Here is a 27,068-nt window from a genome sequence, read left to right on the forward strand (position 1 = left end):
CCCAGAGACTGTAGTTCTCACATCTCAATGTTCGTTTTATAATATCTTCCTCAGATTGCTTAGGGCGGGTGGCAGTTATGGTGGCTGTGGGACCATGTAGAGCAGCACCTGGCTGTGGAGTCACATGCAGTACCTGCTTTCTGCTTTCCCTGATGGTTCTTCTGTTTCTGACTTTCTGTCTCTGTCCTTCCCCAACCTTAGCTCTGTAGATCCTTGCTGTCCTCCTCTCCCCGTCCCCAGTCTGTTCTAGTCCTCCCTCCTTATTTCCTTTCTTAAATAGGACATCTTTCCATTCTCCCTTCTCCTTCCCGTTCATTCTGTCTTTCTCTTAAGATCCACGGTCCACTCTGATCCACTTGGAGCCTGTGCGGACTGTGGTGGCACCGGCATGACCCAGCAAGGTGCTCCAAGTAATGGATTTGTCCTAATCGTCTCATGAGCTAAAGGAGTGGTCCCCCTTACCATTTTACATCCGGGTCACTGATTTGTTGGAAAAACAATCAAATGTAACTTGTATTTTTTTTTAAAAAAATATTATTAGAGCTTTATAGTTATACCTAGTAGCTGGGTTGGTCCTGACAAACTCACACTTGCATGGAAGTCGGCTTCAGTTCATGATCCCTCCCTTTCTCTCCTGTGCCCCCTTCCCTCTCCCATCCCCCTTTCTCTACTAGACTTCCTTTTGCTTGCCTGTTAATTTATATTTGGTTGGTTCTTTATGTAATCTTATCCTTCCCCCTCTTTTCCTTTATTCCACTCTAGCTTCCAAGTGTGAAAGAAAACATTTGACCTTTGAGTTTTTGAGTTTGGCTCATTTTCCTTAGTATGATATTCTCCATCTCCATCCATTTACCAGCAAATGCTACAATTCATTCTTTTTTTATGGCCGGGTAGAACTCTGTTGCAAATATATATATGTGTACATACACACACACATACATATAATTTATTAATCTATTCATCTATTGATGGGACACTTTTTTAAGAATAAAGAATGTGGAATGATTCTCTCTCCATTTCTAAAAATTAAGATCAGGGAAATGAAAAATGGAATAATAATATCAACTGCATCCTAATTTTGTGCTATGGCAAGTTGATGGAAGAGGAAGGAAAACATGGTGGGGGAAGGGAGGGCAAGCTTACTAAATACTCAGTGGACACAGGGCAGCAGGCATACACATTAGCATGAATTTTTAAATGGAACTTTTTAGATGTGAAAAAAAATTCAACAGAACTAGGCTAACTAGGCTGTAGTTTGAGAAATATTTTATTTCCTGCACAAAAATTTAAAATATGGGAATTGGGATGATGTCTTTTCCCCACCCTCAGTGGTTAACATTCTTCACCTGCTGCTTTGAAGAGGGAGGAGGCCCTAGAAGGGAAAAGTCTTCTAGTTTTGTTGAGCAGCATCTTAAAGCCTTTAAAAACATTGCTTCTGAGAGCTTCTAAAGTCTGGTGTTTTGCCATTCGGGCCACAGCCAGGGGACAACCTGCTGTTTGTTGGGATAAAAACGGGAACTGGAAGCTCTTTGTCCCCTGGCTAACACATTTTGGCATAGCTTGGTATTCCTAGTGATGCTCAGCTGCACGCGGTGGTTGTCTTTGATCTAGTGCTGGCCAGAAGAGCAGTGCAGGAGTACATCATCACCTCCATCAAGGAAGTGCTGAGGATTCACTTCAACCGTGCGGTGGAGCTGAAGGTGAGCCGGCTGGACGTGCGGTTGAGTCCGACGGCACGCGATGAGGCCCTGCCAGTCCTTCCTCTAACCCCTCTGCTGCTCCTTCCCGCTCATCCTCTCCATCTCCTCTCAATGTCATTTCATCGGGGAAGCCTCTCCTGATGCCAGACAGGGTCAAGTTGAGTTCATTGGGGGGACGTTTTGGCAGAGTTGGGACAGAGGGTCTCTCAGACCAGAGGTGACACTTTTGGTGATGACCTTAACAATTTTTGCTTCCCTTGATTTACATTAAAGGACAGACCAGAGGTGACACTTTTGGTGATGACCTTAACAATTTTTGCTTCCCTTGATTTACGTTAAAGGACTTGGGTTTGAGTTTAAATTAAATCTCAGAGTGAGTACATCCGCATCTCTCAGTACATTGAGTGAGACGGAGATGGATTTCTGAATCTTTTACACCAGTCCCCCCAGGGCCCCTTCTCCTAGATGAGCTGAGGAGTCATCCACAAGGTGATGGGGAGCACACGAAATGGGGCTCTTGTCAGAAATTGAGATGTTCCCTAAGATGTGCTCCCCTGTGGTGGAGCTGAAGATTTTAAGAATAGAGTGAAAAGAGGAATGGAAAATATCTCCCTTATAATTTTTTTTTTGTATTGACCACATATTGAACGATATTGTGTTGTGTTAAGTAAGGTGTATTTAAGATGAATTTCCAGTAATCTTATGTTTTTTAATGTGGTCTCTAGAAATCTTAAAATTGTCTAAGTGGCTTCCATTGTATTTTGGACAGCGAATGCTTAATATAGAGAAAGTGCTCTTTTCTGTGTGGTTTAAACATGGCGAACACCTTGAATTCTCTGTAGCTTGTTATTCAGTTCATATTACTGGCTATTGTTTCCTGCTGCTCTGGTAATTTTGAGCTGTTTTTGAGAAGATTGAAAGAATATAACTAAAAATTTTGATTTTCTGTGAAGCACTACCCTTTCATTTAAAATACTGATATATATATATTTTTTTAAAAAAATTTAATGTATTATCTTTCTGCCCAGTACAATTTCCTCTCAGCTTGAATTGTCTTTTGTATTTTTTATTTCCCTAGGTTTATGAACTATTCACTGACTTCACTTTTCTGGTAACATCCGGTCCTTTTGTTTACACGGCAATATCAGTCATTAATGTGCTTATTAGTAGTAAACTTGTGCGTGACCAAACTCCTTTAATCCTGTCTGTGAAACCTTCTTTCTTCGTGCCAGAGTCCAGGTTCCAAGTCCAAACAGGTGAGACAACTGAGCATAGTTGTTTTGATTTGTAAGTAGAATTTCATTTTATTTTTATATTTTTTAAAAATGGGAGATTATTTTAGAAATTATTCATTCATTTGTTTATTTTTTGAGACGGGGGTCTTGCTGTGTGCTCAGGCTAGACTCTGACTTCTAGTCAAGCCATTCTCCTGTCGCACAGCCCCTCGGGTGGCTGAGACTACAGGAGTGTGCTATTGCACCTGACTCTGTTATTTAATTTAGAAAATCTTTAAAATTATGGAAAAATTTCAAGCATATGTAAAAGTACACAGACTAGTTTGATACCCCCCGTGTACCTACCATATGGTTTCCACAGTGTTCAGCTTCTAGCCAGACTCATTACGTCTATACCCCCATTTACTTTCCCACCTGTCACATTATTTTGCAGTGAATCTCAGGCATTGTATCATCTCACTTATAAATATTTTAGCTTATACCTCTGAAAGATAAGGCCTGTTAAACACACAAGCTCACACCCACACACTCACACTCACATACGTATATATCTGTCCCAAAATTATCACACTCCCTAAATTTAACAGTAGTTCCTTAATATCATACTTTTCTTTTTATTATAGACATTTTTAAATGTATACTAAAGTAGAATTACATATGCTCATCCTGAGCTTAAAATAATAATTTTACCAGTTCTTTTTATCTTTCCTCCACAGCTTTTTTGAGGACCCCAGAGTGTTTTAAGACAATGACAGATATTATGTCATTTTGCCCATAAATACTTAAGAATTCATCTCTAATGAATTTATATACCTTTGAAGTGTTTTGTCAGTAGTACCTTGTGATGCTCAAGTTGTTATCTTAGGTGTTTTTCCATTTTAAGACAATACCAGTCACCCTCATATTGCACATATTTATTTGGTACAAATTTGGCTTTCTGCATTTCCATGACACGATCCATAGAAATAATACTATCTGCCCTTGGGCCCAGGAAGCAACTTGATGTTCTGCTTATCCTTCTGCAGCCCCAAGAAGCAGTTGAACTGCCAGTCCCCAGAAGTGTGGCCCCTGAGGGCCTGAGAATCAGACAGGCAGACATGCTGACCCACCCTCAATCCTGGGCAGCAGCTGAGCACGTTAGCCCCTGTAGGCCCTGCACAGCTCTTGGATAATGATGGGTGCCCTGTGCCATCCCACCAGAACATTCTGGCTCCCAGGCAAGACACTGCAGGCACTGATAGGTACCCTACCCCACTACCAGGCACTTCAGTGCATCCACCTGGGCCCACCAGAATGGTCTTGCCCCTACACAATATTCAGAGAAACTGACATGTGCACCACAGATGGTGGTATAAGACTATAATCCCTGCAGCCTGGGCCACTGAGACTTATGCAGATGTTGCTGATGTTGATTATAGCTGAAGAAGCTCCACTGAATACCCACCTAGAACCAAAGCCAGTGCAGCCTTTCCAACCGCCATCCTAGGACATGCGGTCAGGAGAAGTCTTTTAATATGAAAGGCATGTTATAAAGTTGGTAGAGGCAGCAGATCCACCAGATACACCAATGTCAATGTAGGGACACAAGAAGCATGAAAAAACGTGACACCTACAAAGGAGCATGGCTCTAGCAATAGCCCCAAATAAAAGGAAATCAGTGAATTGCCTGAAAAAGATACAAAATCATGACTTTTTAAAAAACTATTTTTAGTTGTAGGTAGACACAATACCTGTATTTTATTTATTTATTTTTAAATTATTGATGAACCTTTATTGTATTCATTTATCTGTTTGTGGTGTTGAGAATCAAGCCCAATGCATCACACCTGTGAGACACATGCTCTACCACTGAGCCACAACCCAGCTCTCTTTATTTTATTTTTATGAGAACCCAGTGTCTCATGCATGCTAGGTGAGCGCTCTACTTCTGAGCCACAACCCCAGCCCCCAAATAATGACTTTTTAAGGACTTAATAAGATACAAGAGAACACAGACAATTCAGTGAAATTAGGAAAGGTAACTCCTGATAGAAATGAGAAATTTAGTAAAAAGTTAGCATTTCATAAAAAAGGGCCCAACATAAATCATGGGGCTAAAGAACTTAGTCAATAGAAATAAAAAACACAGTAGAGAACCTCAACAGGAGAATAGATCTAGCAGAAGAAAAGGATTTCTGAACTTGAAGACAGGTCTTTTAAAATAACTTAGTGAGACCAAAAAACAACAAAAATAAAGTATGAAGAAAGCCTTTGAGACTGTGAGACACCATTGAGTGAGCAAACATTCACAGTGTGGTTATTCCAAAGGAGAAGAGAAGAGAAGAGGCATAGAAAAATCTATTCAATGAAATAATTGCTAAAAATGTTCCAAAATTTAGGAAAGATGGATATTCAGGATCAGTAAGCTCAAAGAACCCTTGCAGATTCAACCAAAACAGATCCTCTCTGAGGCATATTATGGTCAAATCATCAAAAGTCAAAGGTAGAATTCTAATGATAGCAAAAAAAAAAAAATGTTAGGTCACATATAAAGAAATCTCCGTTATACTAATAACAGACTTTGCAGCAGAAACTTTATAATCCAGGAGAGAATGGAATGACACAGTCAGAGGCTGAAAGAAACGAAACAAACCCCTACCAACGAAGAACACGCTACAAAGCTATCCTTTAGAAAGTAAAGAGAAATCAACTCTTTTTAAGGCAAACAAAAACTGAGGGATTTTATAATCACCATACTGGACCTACAATAAATGCTTAAGAGAGCCCCACACTGGAAATGAAAGGGTAGTAACTACCACCATGAAACCTGTGGAAGTCTAAAACTCACTAGTAGAGCAGATACACAGAAGAGGTCCATCAGTACACAAAATGACCAAGCCCCCAGACCTCCAAAACAGCAAGGGAGGAAGAAAGGAACAGAAGATCTACAAAACACCCAGAAAAAAACCAAGAAGTTGACAGAAATATGGCTTTCCTTATGAGTAATAACTTTGATGGTAACTAAATTCACCAATCAAAAAATATAGATAGACTGAATGGATTTAAAAAAATCAAACCAAAACAACAAAAAATGACTATGCTGCCTACAAAAAACTCACTTCTCCAAAAAAGATACACATAGACTGATAGAAAAGCAATGAAAAAGATATACCATATAAATGGAAACCGAATGTGAGCTGAGGGAGCTATATTTATAGCAGATCAATGGACTTTAAGTGAAAAACTGTAAAGAGAGACAAAGAAGGGCCCTCTATAATGATAAAGGGATAAATTCAATAAGAAGAAACAACAATTATATATGCACACAATGCTGGTGCACCCAATTATGTAAAGCAGACATTATTTAAAGATTTAAAGGAGAGAGAGACTCTATTACAACAACACTGGGGACTTCAGCCCCTCATTTCATCAACCGACAGGTGGTTCAGACAAAAGAATCAACAGAGTAGCGTTGGAGTTAGACCATACTGCAGACCCAATGGACCTGACAGACATTTACAGAACATTTTACCCACCAGTTGCAGAAAACCATTCTTCTGTCAACACATGGAATGTTCTCCATTATGGACCATATGTCTAGCCACAAAAAAAGTCTCAACAAATTCAAAAAAATTGAAATCATAGCTCATGTCTTTTCTGATTACCATGGAATAAAACTAGAAATCAACAAGAGCAAATTTAGACATTGTACAAATACATGAACATTCACAACATTTTTTTTTTTTAGAGAGAGAAAGAGAGAGAGAATTTTTTTAAAATATTATTTTTTAGTTTTTGGTGGACACAACATCTTTATTTGTATGTGGTGCTGAGGATCAAACCCAGCGCCACGCGCATGCCAGGCGAGCGCGTACCACTTGAGCCACATCCCCAGCCCTCACAACATTCTTTTGAATGGCCAAGTGGATCAACAAAGAAATCAAAAGGAAATTAAAATCTTCTTGAAACAAATGAAAATGTAAACGACATACCCAAACCAATGGGATATAGCAAAAGCAGTGCTAAGAGGGAAATTTATAGCAATCAGTGCCTACATCAAAGAAAAGTTAAAGAAAAATTTCAAATCAACCTAATGTTACAACTAAAGAACTAGCCAGAGAAGCCAGAACAAACCAAATGCAAAATTAGTAGAAATAACAAGGGTCAGAGGAGAAAAAAATACAAATGAAAGAAACAATTAGAAAGATCAATGAAATGTTGAGTTGTTTTTTTTTTTTGAAAAGATAGATACAATTGACAAATCTTTAACTAGTCTAACAGAGAAGGGGGGGAAGGAGGGGAAGAGAGAGAGAAAGGGAAGGAGGGGGAAGAAGGAAGGTAGGTAGGTAGGGAAGAGAGAGAAGGTGGGGGTGGGCACAGCCCAAATAAATAAACTCAGATGAAAAGGAAGACACCACAGCAACATGAGAGATCATCCTGAGGGACTATTAGGAGCAACTGTATATCCACAAACTCAAAAACTCAGAAGAAATGGATAAATTTCTACACACATGTAACTTACCAAAATTGAACCACAAATACGTAGGAAACCTGAGCAGACCAATAACAAGTAAAGAGATTGAATTAGCAATACAATGTCTCTCAACAAAAAAAAGTTCAGGATCAGATGGCTTCGCTGTCGAATTTTATAAACTCTTTAAGGAAGAACTGACGCCAGTTCTTCTCAAGCTATTCCAAAGCCTTGAAAACTAGGGAACTCTTCCAAACAGAATCTTCAACGCCACCTTATACAGATACTAAAACCAGACAAGGACACGACAATGATAAAAAAAAACAAAAAACAAAAAACAAAAAAAAACTAAAGTCCAATATTTCTGGTGAACATAGATGCCAAAATTCTCCATAAAATACTAGTGACGTGAATTTAATAATATGTAAAAAAAATTACAGGGGATGGGAGGATTAAGTGAGCTGTAGATAGGGTAAAGGGGAAAAGGGGAGAGTGGGGAACGGAGGGGGCATAAGGGTAGGAAAGACAGTGCAGTGCCTTGGTCATCATTACCCCAAGCACATGTATGAAGACATGAAGGATGTGACCCTACTTTATGTACAACCAGAGATGTGAAAAGTCGTGCTCTATCTGTGTAATATGAATTGTAATGCATTCTGTTGTCATATGTAACAAATTAAAATTTAAAAGAATTTTAAAAAATTATACACCATCATCAAGTGGGATTATCCCAAGGAGGAAAAGAAGATTCTACATATGTAAATCAATAAACACATCACAACAAAAGAATAAAGGACAAAAACCATATAATCATCTCAACAGGTGCAGAAAAAGTGTTTGATAAAAGTCAACATCCCTTCATGATTAAAAACCCTCCAAAATTAAATACCTAATACTTAACATAGTTAAGGTTGCATATGAGAAACACACAGCCAACCTCTTGCTGAATGGGAAAAATTAAAATTGTCATTTCTAATATCTGGAATAAGACAACACTGTCGATTGCCACCACTGTTATCCAATGCGGTACTGGAAGTCTTGGCCAGAGCTGACAGGCAAGGAAATAAAGAGCAGCCGGATGCCAAAGGGCCAGGCAGTTGAAATGTCCCTGTTTGCAGCAACATGAGTTTATAGCTAGAAAAACCTGAAGACTCTAAAAAAAAAAAAAAAAAAAAAAACCTGTTAGATCTTATGAATTCAGCAAGGTTGTAGGATACAAAATCAATAAGCAAGAATCAGTAGTGCCTTAATACAACAGTACTGATACTCCTGAGAAAGAAATCAAGAAGATATCCCCTTCAGGATAGCTACCCAAACAAACAATAACAACCAGAAAGCACTCGGGAATAAGTTAACTGAGGAAGTGAATGGTCTCTACGATGAAGAGCATAAAATGCTGATGCAAGAAATTAAAGAGGACACACACGCAGCAAAAAATGGGAACATATTCTATGTCCAAGGATTGAAAGAATTAATATTGTTAAAATGTCCATCATGGGGCTGGGGATGTGGCTCAAGTGGTAGTGCGCTCACCTGGCATGCATGAGGCACTGGGTTCGATCCTCAGCACCACATAAAAATAAAATAAAGATATTGTGTCCACCTGGAGCTGAAAAATAAATATAAAAAAAGTCCACTGTACCCAAGCAATCTATAGATTCAGTGCATTTCATATGAAAATAACAATGATGTTCCTAACAGAAGTAGAAAAAAAAAACTTATAAAATTTGTGTGGAACCATGAAAGAACCAGAACAGTCAAAGGAATCCTGATCAAAAAGACCAGAACTGACTGGGCGTTGTGGTGTATACCTAGAATCCCAGCTACATGGGAGGCTGAGGCAGGAGGATTGCAAGTTTGAGGCTAGCCTCAACAACTTAGACCCTGTTTGAAAATAAGAAATAAAAAATTAGCTCAAAGTAATAACACAAAATTAGTTCAATGTGTAGCTCAATGATAAATGACCCTGTGTTCAAGGGTTCTATCCTCATTGCTAAACAAACAAAACCCCCAAAGCTGGAGGAATTACAATACCTGGCTTCAAAACATACATAGTGATAATAACCAAAGCAGCTTGTACTGCACAAAAACAGAATTGTAACCCAGTGGAACAGAATGGATAACCTGGTATAGATCCACGTACTTACAGCCAACTGACTTTTCACAAAAACATACATTGGAAAAAAAAGGATGTTCTCTTCGATACGTGGTGCTGGGAAAACTGGACATCCATGCAGAAGAGAGAAACTAGATCCCTATTTCTTCTCCATATACAAAAAACCAACTCAAGGGGCTGAGAGTGTAGCTTCGTGGTAAATTGCTTGCCTAGCATGGGTGAGGCCCTAGGTTCAATGAATTGCCAGTATCATACACACACACAGACAAAAGGAAAAAAGTCAACTCAAAGTAGATATGAAAACTATGAAACTACTAGAATAAAATATAGTGGAAATGCTCTAGGACATTGGTCTGGGCAAGGTTTTTTGGATATGACCCAAAAAGTACAGGCAACGAAAGCAGAATTGACAAATGGGGTTGCATCAAATTAAAAAGTCTCTGAAAGGCAAAGGAGTCAAACAGCGAAGAGGTGGTCTTCAGAGGGGAGAAGTGATTGCAAACTGTGCATCTGACAAGTGTTTCTCTTCTACAATGTGTAAGGAACTCAACAGTAAAACCCCAAACAATCTGATTAAGAAATGAATAAATGACCATAGGAGACATTTATCCAAAGAAATTATATGTGTGGCCAACAGGTATATACTAAGGGCCACCAATTGCCCAGCCTCACTAAGCATCAGAGAATCACAAATCAGAACCACAGTGAGAGATTGTCTCACTTCAGAATGGCTATACCAAAAAGACAGGAAAAAAAAAAAAATCAACGTGGCAAGGATGAAGAGAAGAGGGAACTCTCATACATTGTCGGTGGGAGTGTAAATTTGTATATGCATTACGGAAAAGAACGTTCATATATTCATTTGAGGAAACATGGGGGTTCCTCAGAAACTAGAAGTGTGGTACCATATGGTCCAGCAATAGCACTACTGGATATATGTCCAAAGTAATTGGTATGTTGAAGAGACACCTGCACTTGCATGGGTAGTTTCAGCTCTATTTACAAAAGCTAAGACAGGGACTCAACCTAGACCTTCATGGGCAGTTGAATGGATAAAGAGAATGTGATATATATATATATATATATATATATATATATATATATATATATACACACACACAATGGAATATTATTTGGGCAGAAAGAAGAATGGAATTCTGTCATTTGCAGCAATGTGAATGGAACTAGAGGACATTAAGTGAAATAAGTTAGGGATAGAAAGCCAGATACCACGTGTTCTCATTTACAGATGGAGGCTGAAAAGCTGATGTCAAAGAAGTAGGGAGTAGATTGGTGGTTACCAGAGCCTGGAAGGGATGTGGGTGGGGAAGGAAGACTGTAGCACAGAATAACTATGGTTAAAAACAATTAATTGTCTCTTTTAAAAATAACTAGTAGAGAGGATTTTGAAGGATCCCAGCACCAAGAAATGATAAATGCTGGAGGGGAGAGACGTGCCAGTCACTCTGATCTAATAGTTATATGCTGTTTACATGCATGGAAATGATATGCCCTACCCCAAATATGTATAATCGTTATGTGTTAATTAAAAACAAAAATCTATTTTAAAAGTTTATATTAAAAAAGAGAAATAAGCTGGGCGTGGTGGTGCATGCCTGGAATCCCAGCAGAAAGATCAAGAGTTTATCATCAGTCTCAGCAACTTAGCGAGGCCCTAAGCAACTTAGTGAGACCCTGTCTCAAAATAAAAAATAAAAAGGGCTGGGGATGTGGCCCGGTGGTTAAGCACCTCTGGGTTCAAACTCTGGAACCAAAAATTAAGTAAATAAATAAATTTAATAAAAATTTTTTTAAAAGAATGTTTGAAAAATAGAGAAATAAAGCACCACAGCACTTGATCGCATTCTCTGGGTGAATTTGTTGATTTGGGTTCCATTTTTTTCACTCTCTTCATTCCGTAATCCTCGAGAAGCGCCTCACTCATGGGACTTGATTGCTGTCCTTGTTTTCAGTGCTTCAGTTCGTGCCTCCAAGTGTGGATACTGGCTTCTGCAACTTCACCCAGCGCATCGAGAAAGGCCTGATGACAGCCCTCTTTGAAGTGAGGAAGCAGCACCAGGGGACGTACAACCTCACGGTGCAGGTGAGACTGTCCCTGGATGCAGAACTGAATGCGGATCCTGTAGAGGGGAAACTGCCCCACAGTGTTTCATGTGCTGAGCCCTCATTGCCCCCAGTGGGGGAGACCCAGGTGATGTGTCCCCGGGTCATCTCCCTATAGTACAGCAGGAGTCTGGTAGGCACGGCTTGAGCATCTTGGAGACCGCCGAGTAGCTGACAACCAGGGAGGTCGGTGTGGTGAGCTGAGGACATGACCATGGGCAGGAAATTCAAGAATGTTCTGAAAAGCAGTGCTGTCCGTCTAAACAGCCAAGGGGGAGTGCCTCAACATACTGGTGTTTTCCTAAATGTTGTGTATCCCTCATCCAAAATGCTTGGCCCAAGAGTGTTTCAGATTCCAGAGTTTTTCAGATTTGGGAATATTTGTATAGACTTTACTGATTGAGTTTCCCAGATACTGAAAATCTGAAATGTTCCTAAACCCAGAACTTTCTGAGTACTAACCTGGTGTTAAACGGTGTTGGATTTTGGAGCACCTGAGCTTTCAGGCTAGGCAGGCTCTGCCTGTGTTATGGGATACCTGAGTGCAGTACCTCAGTCTAAGCCGAGGTGGTGGCTTCACATCCCAGGATTCGCTTTGTACAGATCATATGGAAACTGCTGATGTTTTCACATTTCTTTGATTTTTCTCCCCCTTCATATTCTTTGTTCTAACATGCCTGTTATCTAGATCTTGGTGCCTCTGGATTCACCTTTCATATTTCTTATTTTTCCCCTCACATTTTCCATGTCTGTTTATTCTCTATTTTTTACAGATTGTCTAAACGGTCCCTCCAGGTCACTAATGCAGTCATCCTCTCTGGACATGGCGTTATTCATCCTCCTGTAGACTTTTTCTTGAGCAAACCTCTCTCTCTTTTTTTTTTATTTCCATTTTTCTTTGCTTCTTTTTCACGGTAGCCTTTCCTTCCACGATGCAGGTCGTCTTGAACGACAATGCAGGGTCACCTTGAGAGTCTCTGAGGATGTTCATTTGAATTTTAAAAATCTCTCCTCTGTTTCCTAGCTGTGTGTGCTTTCTCTGCAGTCCTTGCTCTGCGTGCTGGTCTTGCTCCTTCGCCCCTGCACTGTCTCTGGAGGTGCCCAGGTTGCTAATGCTGGAGGCTGGTCCAGATCCCTACAGCCATGTGCCCGCCCTGCCTCCTCACGGGGGGTTCCCAGGGTGCTGGCAGCTGGGCAGAACATACTGGTGCGGGCTTCCCAGTGCAGCACGTGGTCAGAGGTGGGCAGAGGGGCCACTGTCAGGATGAGGCAGAGAGGCACTGACCTCTTTTTCATGGCAGGACGGAGCTTTCTTTCCTTTTTCTCTCGCAGGCCCTGGACTTACCTGTCTCTGCCCTCTGTCTTACTTAGGGTCCAAACCCACAAGGGCCCTTTTGTTCCCCAGGGACTTGTTTTCCTCTGGGAGCAGTTCTTTGGCCTGTGCTGGCCTGGGTGTGGCATTGAGAAGTGGGGGAGGAAGGGACCCAGGCAGCTCTTTGACACAGATCTTTTAATTAATCATCCCGATTACCTCTCTGGCCTGCTTTTGTTCTCTGTTCCTCTGCTCTCCCCGGGGTGTCTCTCTTGGTCCTCCTTGGGGAATGGCTCTGCTGTGCGCCCTGCCTGTGTAGGTTTTGGGTCTCAGTTCCCTCAGTTCTGGTTTATTTCAACATGAACCTGTCCTTTCTCCATCTTCCAGAAATTTGACAGACTCTGGGATTCCCTTATTCTCAGTTGCTGTTGTGGATTTATTCCCCTTTGTTCAGCTTCTTGTTATTTCAGTGGGATTTGGGTGGGAGGCAGAGCCGGGGAAGGATTATAAATACATGAGCTCAGTGCATCATTTAATGTAAAAAGCATTTTCAATAAACGGAGTGTTTTAAAGTCTTGCAAAAGGGAACCAGGTTAGCAAGCCAGATATTTTTCCTTTGATAACTTTACCTCTTTTAAAAACATTGATGTCAGAGCTGTGAGAGAGAACGCATCGTCCAGCTTGCAGATGAATGTTTTAATTTATTTTAGAAGCTTCTTCTGACTTTTCTTCTTTCAGATCTTGAACGTCACTGTTGGTTCCTCAAGGATGGCCTCTCGGCGGGGCCCGGTGAATATTATCTTTGCTGTTAAAAACACACAAGGATTTTTGAATGGGTCAGAGGTGAGCGAGCTGCTCAGGAACCTGAGTGTGGTGGAGTTCAGCTTCTACCTGGGGTACCCGGTGCTGCAGATCGCAGAACGTGAGTACCGCATGCTTTTGAGGCTCAGGGGAAGTGGCTGCTGACATTTTTGCTGGTGGACCAGTTTTTAAAAATATTTTGAATTTTTAAAATAGACTACTTTTTTAGAGCAGCTTCAGGTTCACAGCAAATATGACCTGAAGATATGGAGATTCCTATCATACCCCTTCCCTTCATGGACAGTCTCTCCCGTCAATACCTGCCCAGAGTGGTCCATTTGTTACAGTCAAGGAACCTACATCGACACACCATTACCACCCAGATGCCATAATTTGTGTCAGAGCTGACTTTTTAAAAAAATATTTCTTATAAAATTTTTTATTTCTTCTTTTTAGATATACATGACAGTAGAATGTATTTCAACATATTATACATACATGGAATATAATTTCCAATTCTTGTGGTTGTATATGATGTGGAGTTCCACTGATTGTGTATTCATATGTGAACATAGGAAAGTTATGTCTGGTTCATTCTACTGTCTTTCCCATTCCCATCCTTCCTCCCTCACCTTCATTCCCCTTTGTCTAATCCAGTGAACTTCTGTTCTTCCCCAGAGAGAACATTTGGGCTTTGTTTTTTTTGGGATTGGCTTATTTCACTTAGCATAATAGTCTCCAGTTCCAACTATTTACTGGCAAATGCCATAATTTCATTCTTCTTTATGGCTGAATAACGTTCCATTGTGTATATATACCATATTTTCTTTATCCACTCATTTGTTGAAGGGCACTAGCTTGATTCCATAGTCTAGGTATTATGAATTGAGCTACTATAAACAATGATGTGGCTGCGTCACTGTAGTGTGCTGACTTTTAAGTCCTTTGGGTATATACCAAGGAGTGGGATAGCTGGGTCAAATGGTGGTTGCATTCTGAGTTTTCTGAGGAATCTCCATACTGCTTTCCAGAGTGGTTGCACCAATTTGCAGTCAGGGCTCCCTCTTGGTGATGTGTGTTCTTGAGTTTGGGCAAATGTACAGTGGTAAGTCTATACCATTGTAATGTCGTACAGAGTAGTTTCACTGGGACTTCCTTTTCAAAGGAAGTATTTGACAGAACTCCAGAGTATAAATCAGATAAAATCAGAACGACTCAGAATTTAACCAGGTGGCTCTCCAGAGCCCTCCTCCCGTGCTGTGACTCTGTGACTCTGAGAGTAAAGGGGTACATTAAAGAGTACTCTAGTTTTAGAAAAGGGCAGCAGTATAGTGATGGGGAATAGGTCTGTGGCTGTCCGGGGCTGGTGTGGGAGGAAGTCTGACTATAGCAGCGTGGCAGGAGGTGGCTTAGGGAGTGATGGGACTGTCTGTACCCCACCCTGGGGTCCACGTGACTGTGCATATGGATCAAAACCCATAAAATTGGACATCGAAAGGAGTGAATTTTACTGTGTGTTAATTTAAAGATACAATGTAATAAGTGAAAGCAAAGCAAAAGATACAATGTAATAAGTGAAAACAAAACTGAAGCAATAAGGTTCACAGAGCCCTTGGAGGTGATGGTGAGGAAGGGAGAATGTTTACCTCAAAAATGGTACATTCTAGAGTTGAAGTTAGACAAAAAAAGTATCAGATTCTTTTTCAAAATGGAGCAGCCAAGCGGCCTAAGGACTTCACATTTTTCAGATTATTGGTGATTAAGTTCAAAAGAATAATGTATAAAATAAGAAGTAGACAGGGATAAAGCGACTTCCAGTTGCGCATATTATACAGCAGCTAAAAATAATAAGTATGCTGGACAGCAGAGGCGTGCTGAGACTGTTCCAGGCAAGCCAGGACACATGGTCGCTTTGCCCTGGGTCACTGCTGGGAGAGCCCAGGGCTCTGAGAGCACACTGGGAACGCATTGCCTGGAACAGTGACCTCCATGGAACTTGAGGGGCGTCCCTCTGGGAAGCAGTGCCCTGTGTTGGGGCTGGGGAAGGCCCGCTGTTTCTGTTGACCATCTCTCTCCTAGAGAACACCATGCCCAGAAGCTGCCTCCCATCTGGTCATCACACTGGCCTGGCACCGTGTCCTCCCTTGTTCAGAGCGCAGTGGCATGGCAGGGATGCTCCGATGGCTCACCTGGTGCTCCAGGGCGCTGGCCTTTCTGACTGTTGCAAACGTGTTTCTTACAGAGTCTCTCCTCCCCATCTCTTTCCTTTTTGTAGCCTTCCAGTACCCACAGCTCAACCTCTCTCAGTTACTGAAGTCCTCCTGGGTCAGAACAGGTGAGTAGAACTGGCATAATGTTTTGGGAACTGTAAGAATGAGAAGTCTGTGTGGGCATATGGAGAATGAGACGCCTTTCCTGTTTCCTAAATTGAGGACAAAATGTACTTTAAATTCTTGGCAGAGAATGAATGAGAAAGGGATTCAAATTGGGCTATGGGAAAGTGTCCCACTGAGTTGTGGCACAAAAAGGATTGGCCTTCTTTAAAATTTATACATAAGTCCAGGGCAGAATCTAATCAGAACTCACAATGTCCCGACCTGGAACAAGATGAGGTTCAGAAGTGAGGATCTTTTTTTTTTTTCCTAAAATTGTTATTTGTTGGTTTAGAAAGACAAGTAAGATAGTTAAACTGCCACAGGGGTCCACGGCAACTATTTAGAGGGAGGGCATCGCAGAGAGAGACTTTCTAACCAGGTCCACGAGTCTAACCAACAGTTAGACACTCCCTTGGTGCCAGAGTACAAGCAGCATGTGATTGGCACAGGTAAGGAGTATGTCAAGCAGCGTCATCACCGTTTACGGGATGCCAGTTCTTACTGAACATACAGCGTGCTGTGCAAGGGCCTGCCTCTTTGCCTGGCATGTGGGCCTTGTTTTCTAGATGATCTTTGTAGCGATTGAGTGACTTGCCTAAGGTTGTATCTCACAGAGGATTGAAACTAGTTCTGGCTGGAAAGCACATGGTGCTTCCCTGTGGACCATGCTGATAAGCTGATTGTCTGTATAGATAATCTCCTCTAAAGTAGATATCAGAAGGCAGCCAGACACCCTTTCTTCAAGTGAGTTTGAAAGTCCAAGTCTTAAGACAAGATAAGGATGCACACTGTTTCCAGAAGTTTTGAGATAAGTGCAGACAGACACAAGGTTGGATCTCGCACAGATGCTCTTTGCTCCAGAGCTCCTACTGTGCTGCGTTCCCAGGTTTTCTGGCCACCCGTCTGCAGAACACTGAGATAAGATCAGAGCACTGCCAGGTCCACCCTCACCCTGTTCGTGTCCATTTTGCCCACTCCTAACGTCTTCTCTCTAGGATCAGCATTTGTAGTAATCTGTGTTAATTTCGGCCTCACACACATACACACCCATGCAGTCCCACCCTTTCCGCCTCTGACTTGTTGGGGACTGCGTGTTTCCTGTTGCATGCAGTCCTCCTGGGCGTTGTGGAGAAGCAGCTCCAGAATGAGGTGTTTCAAGCTGAGATGGAGCGCAAGCTGGCCCAGCTGCTCAGTGAGGTTCCCACCAGGAGGCGCATGTGGAGAAGGGCCACCGTGGCTGCAGGGAACAGCGTGGTGCAGGTACTCTTAGAGGGAGGGAGGAGGGACAGGGGGAGCCCACTGAAAACCCTGTGCTTCATGTGCAAATGGGAAATGCAAGGAAAAAATTCTGATTTCAACTGATTGCTCTTTTGGACAGCAACTAATGCAGCAGCATTGGGGGCCAAGTAGCCTTGACCGAGTCCTGGTACGCGGGTGGTCTAGCACTGACCTGGGGAGCAGAGCACAAGGATTGTTACTGGATTGTCATAATAATGCAAGAGCTTACTTTTTTGAAGAGTGTTTTTTTTTTAATTACCAAAAATGTATTTGTGGCTGGAATTCATTATAAACATGAATTGTTTATCTGGAAGAGACCTTAAGAGAAGGAGAGAGGGTCTCTTTCTGTCTCCCACCAACATGGTTGTCTTGTGTTACCCCAAGTCTCGTTCCTGTTGGTGAACTGGCGGACAGATTCCAATAGATTGGTTTGAACTGAAGGGTGACCCATTTTAAATGCACAGACTCATAAGACCCTGGGAGTTGGGCTGTTATTTGTTCCTTTTCTAGGTGAATGATGTGGGCTTTTTCTTCTTTACCAACCACTAGGAAAATGGGCTGTTTAGAATGACTGTATTTCAGAAAAAGGAAACTAGGATGACACTCAGAGGTGCAGGTGTGGGGCTGGCAAGCGGGGTGGGAGGCATCAGAGAAGATGTGCACATGGCATGGGGTAGGATGAGGGTGGCGTATTTCCTGAGAAATGGCATCCTGGTCCCTGACACTCTGACCAAGTGCTTGCCTCCTGGCATTGCTGTGTACGCTCCTAGAAATGTGATTCTTAGGTTTCTAAAGTGCTTCCTTTGTCAATTGCAGTAACTAGAGAGAAATTTAAAAACTAATAAAAATTAAATAAGCATAAAACAAAGAATAAAAATTAAAATGAGTTATAAAACCTTTGCCTTGTTCTATAGCCCTTGGCTTCATGGAGTTCAAGATTTGAGTGTGGGTTGATTTATGCACACAAAGCAATTAGGAGCACCATAAAACTGTAAAAATAAGGTGCTAAACTGGATACGCAAGGTCCTGAAGTAGGAATATTAATTTGTGGAAGTTAACTGGTCTACCTAATGTTAATGGTGCTGTCTGATACAGGTGGCTTATAAAGTGTTCTGCTTCTCTTCCCCTTTCAAGTGGCCAAACAGTGAGGATGTAGTCAAGGATTTGTAGACAGGAGTACACAACTCCTCACCAGAACTTAATTTGTAAATGTGAAAAAGTTGAACAAACCTAAATGTCCAGCATTTGGGGATAAATAGCAAATATTTATTTGTTGGAATATTATGCCGCCATTATTTTTTAAAATTAGAAATACAGAAGGATGTTTGAGTGAAAAGAGACTAAAAAAGACCTATATGATATAATCCAAATATTAATATAGAATTCAAGGGAAAAAAGAATTGAAGGAAATATATCAAATTTACTCGGAGCCAGGTGCGATGGTGCATCCCACTAATTCCAGCGGCTCAGGAGGCTGAGGCAGGAGGATCAAGAATTCAAACCCAGCCTCAGCAACTTAGTGAGGTCCTAAGCGACTCAGGGAGACGCTATCTCTAAATAAGATACAAAAAAGAGCCGGGGATGTGGCTCAGTTGTCGAGTGACCCTGAGTTCAATCCCCAGTGATCCTCCCCAGACCAAAAAAAAAAAAAAAAGTTTACTCTGGTTTTCTTCAGTTGGTTGAATTTCAGGAGATTTGAATTTTATTTTTTACCTTTTTTACATGTGAATTTTGAAATTTTGCCAACGGGCCATATGATTTTTATAGTGTACATGTGATTTTAATCAGAAACTAATTTTTAAAATGAAGTTGAAAATATTACCCAAAGTGATGGTGTCTGGTACCAGGCTCATCATGGTTCCAGACCCAGTCCAAGTAGCCGTCAGCTGGGGGATGAGGGATGCTGGAGCCAGACCTTCTGACCATTACATTCAGACTGGACAAGCTGGTGAGAGGCTTTAATCAGGGTGGCATCACTGGACATTAGGACATCCCTGGACATTCTTCTACAGGAAGAAATCATGCTGAATTTATCAAACTTTTTTTTTTTTAAGTTTTCTTTTTAGTTGTAGATGGACACAATACTCTTATTTTATTTATTTTTATTTTTATGTGGTATTGGGGATCCAACCCAGTGCTTCACACGTGCTAGGCAAGTGCTCTGCCACTGAGCCACAACCCGGGCCCCTTATCAAACTTTTATATAGGTTATGTATGCATATAGAGAAGAGGGACAGGTGGACATAATCTGCATGGTTTTCTGCAGCCCTTTGATAGCATTCCATACTACAGGCTAATAAAAAGTCAATCACCACAGCATGGTCATTGGGAAGGAGGAGGTGACAGGGAAGGAGATGTGCTCCGTCAGCAGGCCTCCAGACAGCAGGCAGAAGGCAGGACAGACAAGTCTTCTCAGGATCAAATAGGATGGATGTTCTTTTTTTAAAATTTCTTTTGTTAGTTGTAGATGGACAGCATGCCTTTATTTATTTTATTTGTTTATTTTTATGTGGTTGCTGAGGATTGAATCCAGGACCTCACACGTGCTAGGCAAGCTACAGCCCCAGCCGTTAACAGATGTTCTTAGAGGGTGAGAGTTTGGACCCAGGTTGTTAAGGATCTTTGGAGATGATTTAGAGAAAGGAGTTTTCAGTGAAATCATGAAATCATTGGTTTTTTCAGAAGTTTCCCAAGGTGAAGGAGTCCAGCTGTGGTACCCAGAGCATAGGACAATGTCACAAAGCCACACACGTGGATAGAGAAGTAGCAGCTGCATTTTAGCAACGGCAAAAGTACAGAGCAAAAATTCAAAGTGCACGAGTAAAACAAGGCCCTCATTGAACTTTTTCTCAGGATAGGAACCTAGTGCTTTGCTGAAGGCTAAGAGGGCAATAAAATAGTTGCACATTATTAACAGAAATAGCAATGAAACAAACCTGTATGAGTGCAATACCCTGGTACCTCAAGTGGACCAGATGCTCAAGTATGGATGGGAAGGGGAGCTGTCCTAGGACACAGAGGAAGTTAGGTTTTGGGACATGTCCAGGTTTTATTTGATATGGAAAATCACAAATTTACAAGGTTTATTATTCTTAAATGAGCAGTTCTCAGTGGATGGTGCTTTTGCCCCACTCCCACTCCAGGGCACATTTGGCGATGTCTGGAGACATTTTTGATTGTCACTTTGTGTGGTGGAGGCCGAGAGTCAGTTGCTACTGGCATCTGGTGGGTAGAGGGCAGGGATGTTGCTAACCAACCTAGAATACTGGCCCCAAGTGTCGATAGTGCTGAGGTTGAGAGGAGGGAATGCTAGTTGACTCAAGAAGGGACTTCACAGGAAGGTCAGGAGTGGCCCCCATGGCTTGGTGAGCCTGTTGGAACTTGTTGGCAACACTTCTGGACTGCCAGGGTTTGTAAGCCCTGAGTCCTGCGTATCTTGCTGGCCCTGACATCTCAGAGATATTGAGCACAACAAAGTACACTTGACATTCTGCAAGGAGGAACTTACATTTTAATCCCTCTTCCCATCAAGAGAGAGCACCTTGGTGATGTGGGGCTCTGGGCAGCGGCAGGGGCGTGTTGTGAGGAGTAGATTCCTGGGTCACAGTCAGGGGTAGGTGGCCTGAGGATGGAAACGTGAGCTTCTGCAATGCTGATGGATTCTGTTCTCTCAGGTGGTCAATGTGTCCAGGCTGGAGGGAGATGACAATCCCGTGCAGCTCATCTACTTTGTGGAGGATCAAGACGGGGAGAGACTCAGTGCCGTCAAGTCTTCAGATCTGATTAACAAGATAGACCTGCAGAGAGCTGCGATTATCTTGGGGTACCGAATCCAAGGCGCTATTGCCCAGCGTAAGTCCCAACTGTGTTGGGGCCCCAGACCAGGCTTCTCTCCACATAAGCTCCAATGTGGGGCAGTAGATTTTGTGTCTTAAGCCCTTATTATGAACTGACACTTATATAAGATGCCAGTTGTTAAAGCTCATTTGCCGAGACCCCCTTTGTTCTGGATTCTGGGGTCTTCTAGTTGTGGCGGGTACTGCTGCTTTGCCTATTTCCTCTTCCTGGTGTTGGAGTGGGTTACGGCACCTTACATCAACGCCCATGTCCTTCTCCCTTCTCCTGTGCTGTTTCTCTTTTTAAAAATTTTGTCTTCGGCAAATTTGTGTGCTTGTTTTGTTATTATTCCAAAATCTCCTATGTCATGTTCTGAACGTCGGTGGGGACCGTGAGTCACGCAGGAAGCAGGGAGGTGCCCTCTGGATTTGTTGGCTCCTTTCAGGGTCTTTCAACACAAAGAAGTCCTTGATCCTTACCCTTTTCAATCCTATCTCTCTCCCACCCTATCCTCACACCACTCCACAGTGTAGAAAGAGGTATTTTGATCTTTGTTTTTGTTGGAAAGTCCTTGGCCCCTGCTCCCTGGCCGTGCCTGTTCTTGGTGTCCCTTTTCCAACTCTCAGATTTTGGGTACATATTTAAAATGAAGGAAAAGGAGAGGCAAAAAAAAAGGAGAGGTCTGTTTTCCAAATAGACCTTTACAAATCAGACTCTTTTAGTGGGGATGTTTTTCCTCTGTGATCCAGAGAGTCCTTTTAAGAGCTTGGGGAGATTTGCTCTGGCACTAAAGCCATCAGGAAGTGTTTTAGCACCAGAGGATGCTGAAAAACTCCTTAGAGAGTGTAGATGGGAGGCAGAGCAGTTTCAAAAAGTGATGGCTTTGAAATTGTCCTTGGTAGCATCAGGTTCTTGGTGAAGTCTATCTTGTCCCTGGATACTAACCAGGACAGGGCTCTGGACGCACATTTTCCATTTGATGGAAGACGGTGGGACGGAGTGAGCCGTAACCACGGGCAGGCTGTGCTGGCACACCTGAGATGTGACTGCATGCTAGTGCCTTCTGTTTCAAGGCAGTGAGAAAATGGGAGCAAAAGCACTTGCTGACGTGGCTTTACATGTGACATTTGTGGGGGCAGGAGGGGCAGCTCACGCACTTAGCATTTTAAACAAGGTTGAGTGCAGCAGGATACCACACCTTTTAGGCCTTCCTCCGTCTGGTCTTGGGCCTCTCCTTCCCCAGTCCTGGGATTTCAGAGTTGGTGAAGGAGGCCTCAGCTGAAGCCAGGGCCAGCCCAGGGGCCTTGGGACACTGGTGTCGACGTGGCTTTGCTCAGCCTCTGCCTCTCCAGTGGTTTACCAGGCTGGAGCTCAGAGGAGTGTCCGGATCTCTCAGCTCCTTGGTAGATGCTGACATTGCTTCTCTGTTGTCAGTTGTTTTTATGCAAAGTGAGCTACGTATAGAAATTATATTCACATTAAATCTTAAAATCCAAAGTTTTGACCCATTGTTACTTTCCCCATGTCACCTGCTGCGTCTGCTCTGCCAGGGCCTTTTTCATAGTCCATTTGATTTAGAATATTTGCCCCCTCCCTGTTGCTGTCAGGGGTCTAACCCAAACATAAGCCTACCCCAAGAATCTTTTGTTATTACATCTTTGAGCAGATACTTTTAGATCCCACCACAGATATTAGCCGTTATATGATATGAAGGAGCCTAGGACTCAGTCCCTGCCCATGTCTACTAAGATGGATTTGAAAAGACAAGACAAGATCCTGGCCAGATTGAAGAGCAGAGTGTGCAGTGTATTAAGCTGGTACATTTATATAATAAGAGGCATTTTAAAAGAATAATGAGGCACCATTTGCAAAACAAAGACAACAAGAACAAAAGAACTTAGACCAGGGAGAGATTAGTGTCCTCATGGGGAGGTCCTTAGGAGGCAGCTCTCTGGGGTGAGAGGGGTGGGCATTTGGGTTTCCATGACTGGATCTGAGTGGAAGAAGCATTGAGCATAGTCTGGGTCAGGCAAGGAGCCACTGAGGGAAACTGGGGGTCCAGGGGAGTTGAAGTGTGATGGTCCAAGGTGTCAAAGAAGAGGGGGCTGAGGTAGGGTGGGTGGGCACGACATGGGCGAGGAGTGGCACATTCAAAGTGTAAGATTTACTTGAATATGATTTAAAAAATTGACACTTGAGAGCTTAAATAAAGGAGTTTTAATGAAGACCCAAGGGTTCAGGAGGGTCCCAGATGAGGAAGTAAAGGCAGCATAACCATGTGTTAAGGCTTCAGTTTCCAAACACAGTGGTGCACACCTTAGAAAAATTTGAGAATCATCTTTATCATTTTTTAAAAATCATGGTAACATATACATAGAATAAAATTTACCATTTTTTTTTTCTATTCGTGCTGGGGATTGAGCCCAGGGCCCTGTGCATGCTAGACAAGTCCTTACCACGGAGCCACATTCCCCAGTCCTGCATTTTCACCATATTTAAGTGTATAATTCAGTGACTTTAACTAGATTCCCAGTGTTCACAACCATCTCCATTACCCGTTTCCAGAGCTCTTTGATTATCCCAAACAGAAACTCTACTCATTAAATAATCCCTCCTCATTCGCCACCCCCCATCCTCGGGCAAGCTCTGTTCTTTTGTCTGTCTCTATAAACTAGCCTCATTTTGGGTGGAATCACGACACTCAGCTTTTGGGGCCTGACTTCTTTCACTTGGCATGTCTTCACGGTTCATCCAGTTGTAGCATGTGCCAGCTCCCCTTCCTTTTGAACAGCTGATGATATTCACTGTATCAACGTTCCACATTTTGCTTATCCATTCACCTGCTGATGGGTATTTGGGTTGTTTCCTCCTGTGGCTGTCATGATTGATGCCACTATGAACAGCACCGTCTGTATCACCTTTCAGTTGCTGAAGGAGAAGTTACCATGGGCCTGTGTGCTCTTGCTGGGTCTCATGAGTTATTTCTCTCGGTACACGGCACTCCTAGTACATGACATTATTTCGCGATTCATTTACTTGATTGAACCTGTGCTCCTTGGGGGGCTTTGTTCTCTTGTCCATCCTTGTGTCCTCCTCTAGAACTGCATCTGGCACATGTAATAAGCACTTGTGGAGCCAGATGCTGGGGTGCATGCCTGTGATGGCTCAGGAGGCTGAGGCAGGAGGATGGCAAGTTTGAGGCCGGCCTGGGTAACTTAGCAAAACCTGTCTCAAAATAAATAAATAAATAAATAAATAAACAGTGCTGGGATGTAGCTCAATGGTGAAGTGTCCCTGGGTTCAATCACTCATACTAAATAAACAAATAAATAAAATTTGAGAAAAAGTGGAAAAAGTTATTGAGTAGCAAGAGATGGGGAGCCTCCTAGTCGGGCACCTGTGTTCTCTTGAGACCTGGGAGGGTGTGAATTCCAGCTGTGCCAGTTCTGTGGGCACAGCAGTGTTCTGTATAAGCAGCTGCTTTTCACTCTCTTTAAAAAAATATTGATTTATTTATTTTTATGTGGTGCTGAGGATCGAACCCAGTGCCTCACATGTGCACGGCAAACGCTTGCCACTGAGCTACAGCCTCAACCCTGCTTTTCACTTTTGATCAAAGTTTTACAGAACCATTTTTGGTGTGGAAATGTACCGCCATCAGAATTCAGAGATGAGCTAATAAACTAGAAGTCAGGAGACCTAGAACCAACTGAGCTTTGCCATTGAATTAGCCCCAGGCCTTTGGAAACCTCCAATGTGTCATCGTGATTGCTGATGTCCCCTGCAGGGGGCATGCCATGTTGCCTGCTCATGGTTCCTGTCATTGGGAAGTTATAACTTACTGTCTTGAGTAGAAGGTCTGGGGACTTTCTGAGTTCCTGGTGGAGGAAGGCACATTCAGTCCGGTGCATGGGCTAAGAAGGCATTATTGAGAGACTGTCTTCCTATCCACAGCTCTGGACAGGGTGAAGAGGCCATCTCCGGAGTCCCAGAGCAGCAACCTGTGGGTCACTGTTGGCGTGGTCATCCCTGTGCTGGTGGTGATGGTGATCATCGTCATCCTCTACTGGAAGCTCTGCCGCACGGACAAGCTGGACTTTCAGCCTGACACTGTGGCCAACATTCAGCAGCGGCAGAAGGTAAGGGTTGGGATCACTTGGGCAACCTTGTGGGACAGAGATGGGTCCAGGCTCTAGATACTGAAAGGTGGGAGGGAGCTATTAAAGGCATCTTCTGGCTCAGGGGTGGTGTCCTCTGCCTTCGTGTCTGAATAACTGAAAGCCCAGTTCTTCTGTAGTGTGGACACATTCCAGGAAGGTGAGGCTGCAGAGGCTCAGAGGTGAAGTGAGCTCCGTGGTTTCATTTTTGAGAGTCAGTTGAAGATCATATTCATCCTGAGTCATTTGAAGATCTTTTCAGTTGAGGATCATGTCCATCCTTTGTATGAATTTGGATCTCTTTCACCCTTGGATATTTTCAGAGAAGAGGGGCCAAGGAAATTTTTCTCACATCGATGTATCTTTTCTTTCATACACAACTCCACCAGACAGCTCCTTCATTCTCTGTCCGCCATATTGGATGCCCATCTATCCACTCCATCATTCAGAATTGTAAATACATGCCTTAAACTTCTAACTTCAAATATACAAGCAGACATTTATTTGGTATTCTTTCAGTGATATCAGTTCTTTTTGCTGTTGTTGTTCTGAGTGTTGGTCTGCTGAGAGCAATACTATATGATTTTTCTTACAATCAACAATACCCATAATGTGTCAGCTGTGGTTTCCAATTTGGTTTTCTTTGAGAAGAGCAAGGCAATCTGAGTGCAGAATTTCTTGATTTTTTTTTTGATGCCTCCCTCCACCCCCCACCCCACTTTGCAGTTTTTTAAAGTTGATTCGCCTACACCTAGTTCGACAGCAATTTTTTTTTAGCAGCCCATTTTACATGTGTCTTTTCCAAAGCACTCAACTTAGTTTTCATAGAAATAGCAATTCTCTTTTCACATGTATGTTTCAGCGGTGTTCTATACTATCTTCATAGTCACATCAGGTTTCAGAGCAAAGAACTTGACTTTGGGTCAGTGTCTGGCTCATATGCCAGAGTCCTAGGGAAGAACTCACCACAGACATTCACCTCAGCATGAATATCCGTGTGTTTAGGGAGTGGAAGGTGGTGGTCAGTCTACTGTATTAACTTTTACCCTCTGTGGATCTCACAAATTTAGAGGACTCACTCCACTTTGATGGTACTTATTCTTCTGATTAAAAACAGGCAAGCAAAAGGCAAAAGAACAAGGAATAAGAGAAGCTTTTAACTTCATTCTGATGATCTCAGTGTAGTTCTGCCTCTTGTAAACCTTGACCTGCTGAAAGAAAAAAACAGGTTTTATTTTAAATTTTATTTTAGTTTTGTAAAAGTGAATGAAAACAGTCCATTTTTTCCCTTATGAGTTCAGCAAAAAATGCAAAATCTTAATGAGATATCAAGCTTATGGCTATATTAGAATCATTTCATATGTAAATGTTATATTTCCACTCATCTCCATGTATTATTTACATGGTCTGCTTGGGTTTCTCTGTTGTTATACCAGTGAATGGCATGGAAAAAACACACGACACCTGAATGATTCATAGTGTGAATTTCATTGTAATAAGTTCAGCAATGGTTTGGGAGGTGTTGTTCTTCTCATAAAAGGATTATAATGGGGAAGTTTCAGCAGCAGAGCTGTGTGTGTAGGCCTTTCCTGGTCCATATCTCCTGACACACGTACTCCTTGTGGAAACCCACCGTTCTCTGTTACTTCAAGAAACTGAGAGGTCAGCGCATCTTGGGTTAAA

The 27,068-nt window shown here is 42.3% G+C and overlaps 1 protein-coding gene across 2 annotated transcripts in view; it reads left to right on the plus strand.

The window, feature by feature from the left end:
* Positions 1 to 27,068, plus strand: part of Kiaa1549 (KIAA1549 ortholog) — a 137,772-nt gene that overhangs the window by 59,066 nt on the left and 51,638 nt on the right. For both annotated transcript variants that reach the window (XM_026398578.2, XM_026398579.2), the window contains exons 3-10: positions 1,612 to 1,700; positions 2,779 to 2,956; positions 11,475 to 11,605; positions 13,676 to 13,859; positions 16,014 to 16,073; positions 17,225 to 17,373; positions 21,066 to 21,243; positions 25,183 to 25,367. In XM_026398578.2, the coding sequence (XP_026254363.2) occupies positions 1,612 to 1,700; positions 2,779 to 2,956; positions 11,475 to 11,605; positions 13,676 to 13,859; positions 16,014 to 16,073; positions 17,225 to 17,373; positions 21,066 to 21,243; positions 25,183 to 25,367 (1,154 nt within the window). The remainder of the gene's footprint in view (positions 1 to 1,611; positions 1,701 to 2,778; positions 2,957 to 11,474; positions 11,606 to 13,675; positions 13,860 to 16,013; positions 16,074 to 17,224; positions 17,374 to 21,065; positions 21,244 to 25,182; positions 25,368 to 27,068) is intronic.

The sequence above is a fragment of the Urocitellus parryii genome, chromosome 3 (genome assembly GCF_045843805.1).
Source record: "Urocitellus parryii isolate mUroPar1 chromosome 3, mUroPar1.hap1, whole genome shotgun sequence".
Taxonomy (NCBI): Eukaryota; Metazoa; Chordata; class Mammalia; order Rodentia; family Sciuridae; genus Urocitellus; species Urocitellus parryii.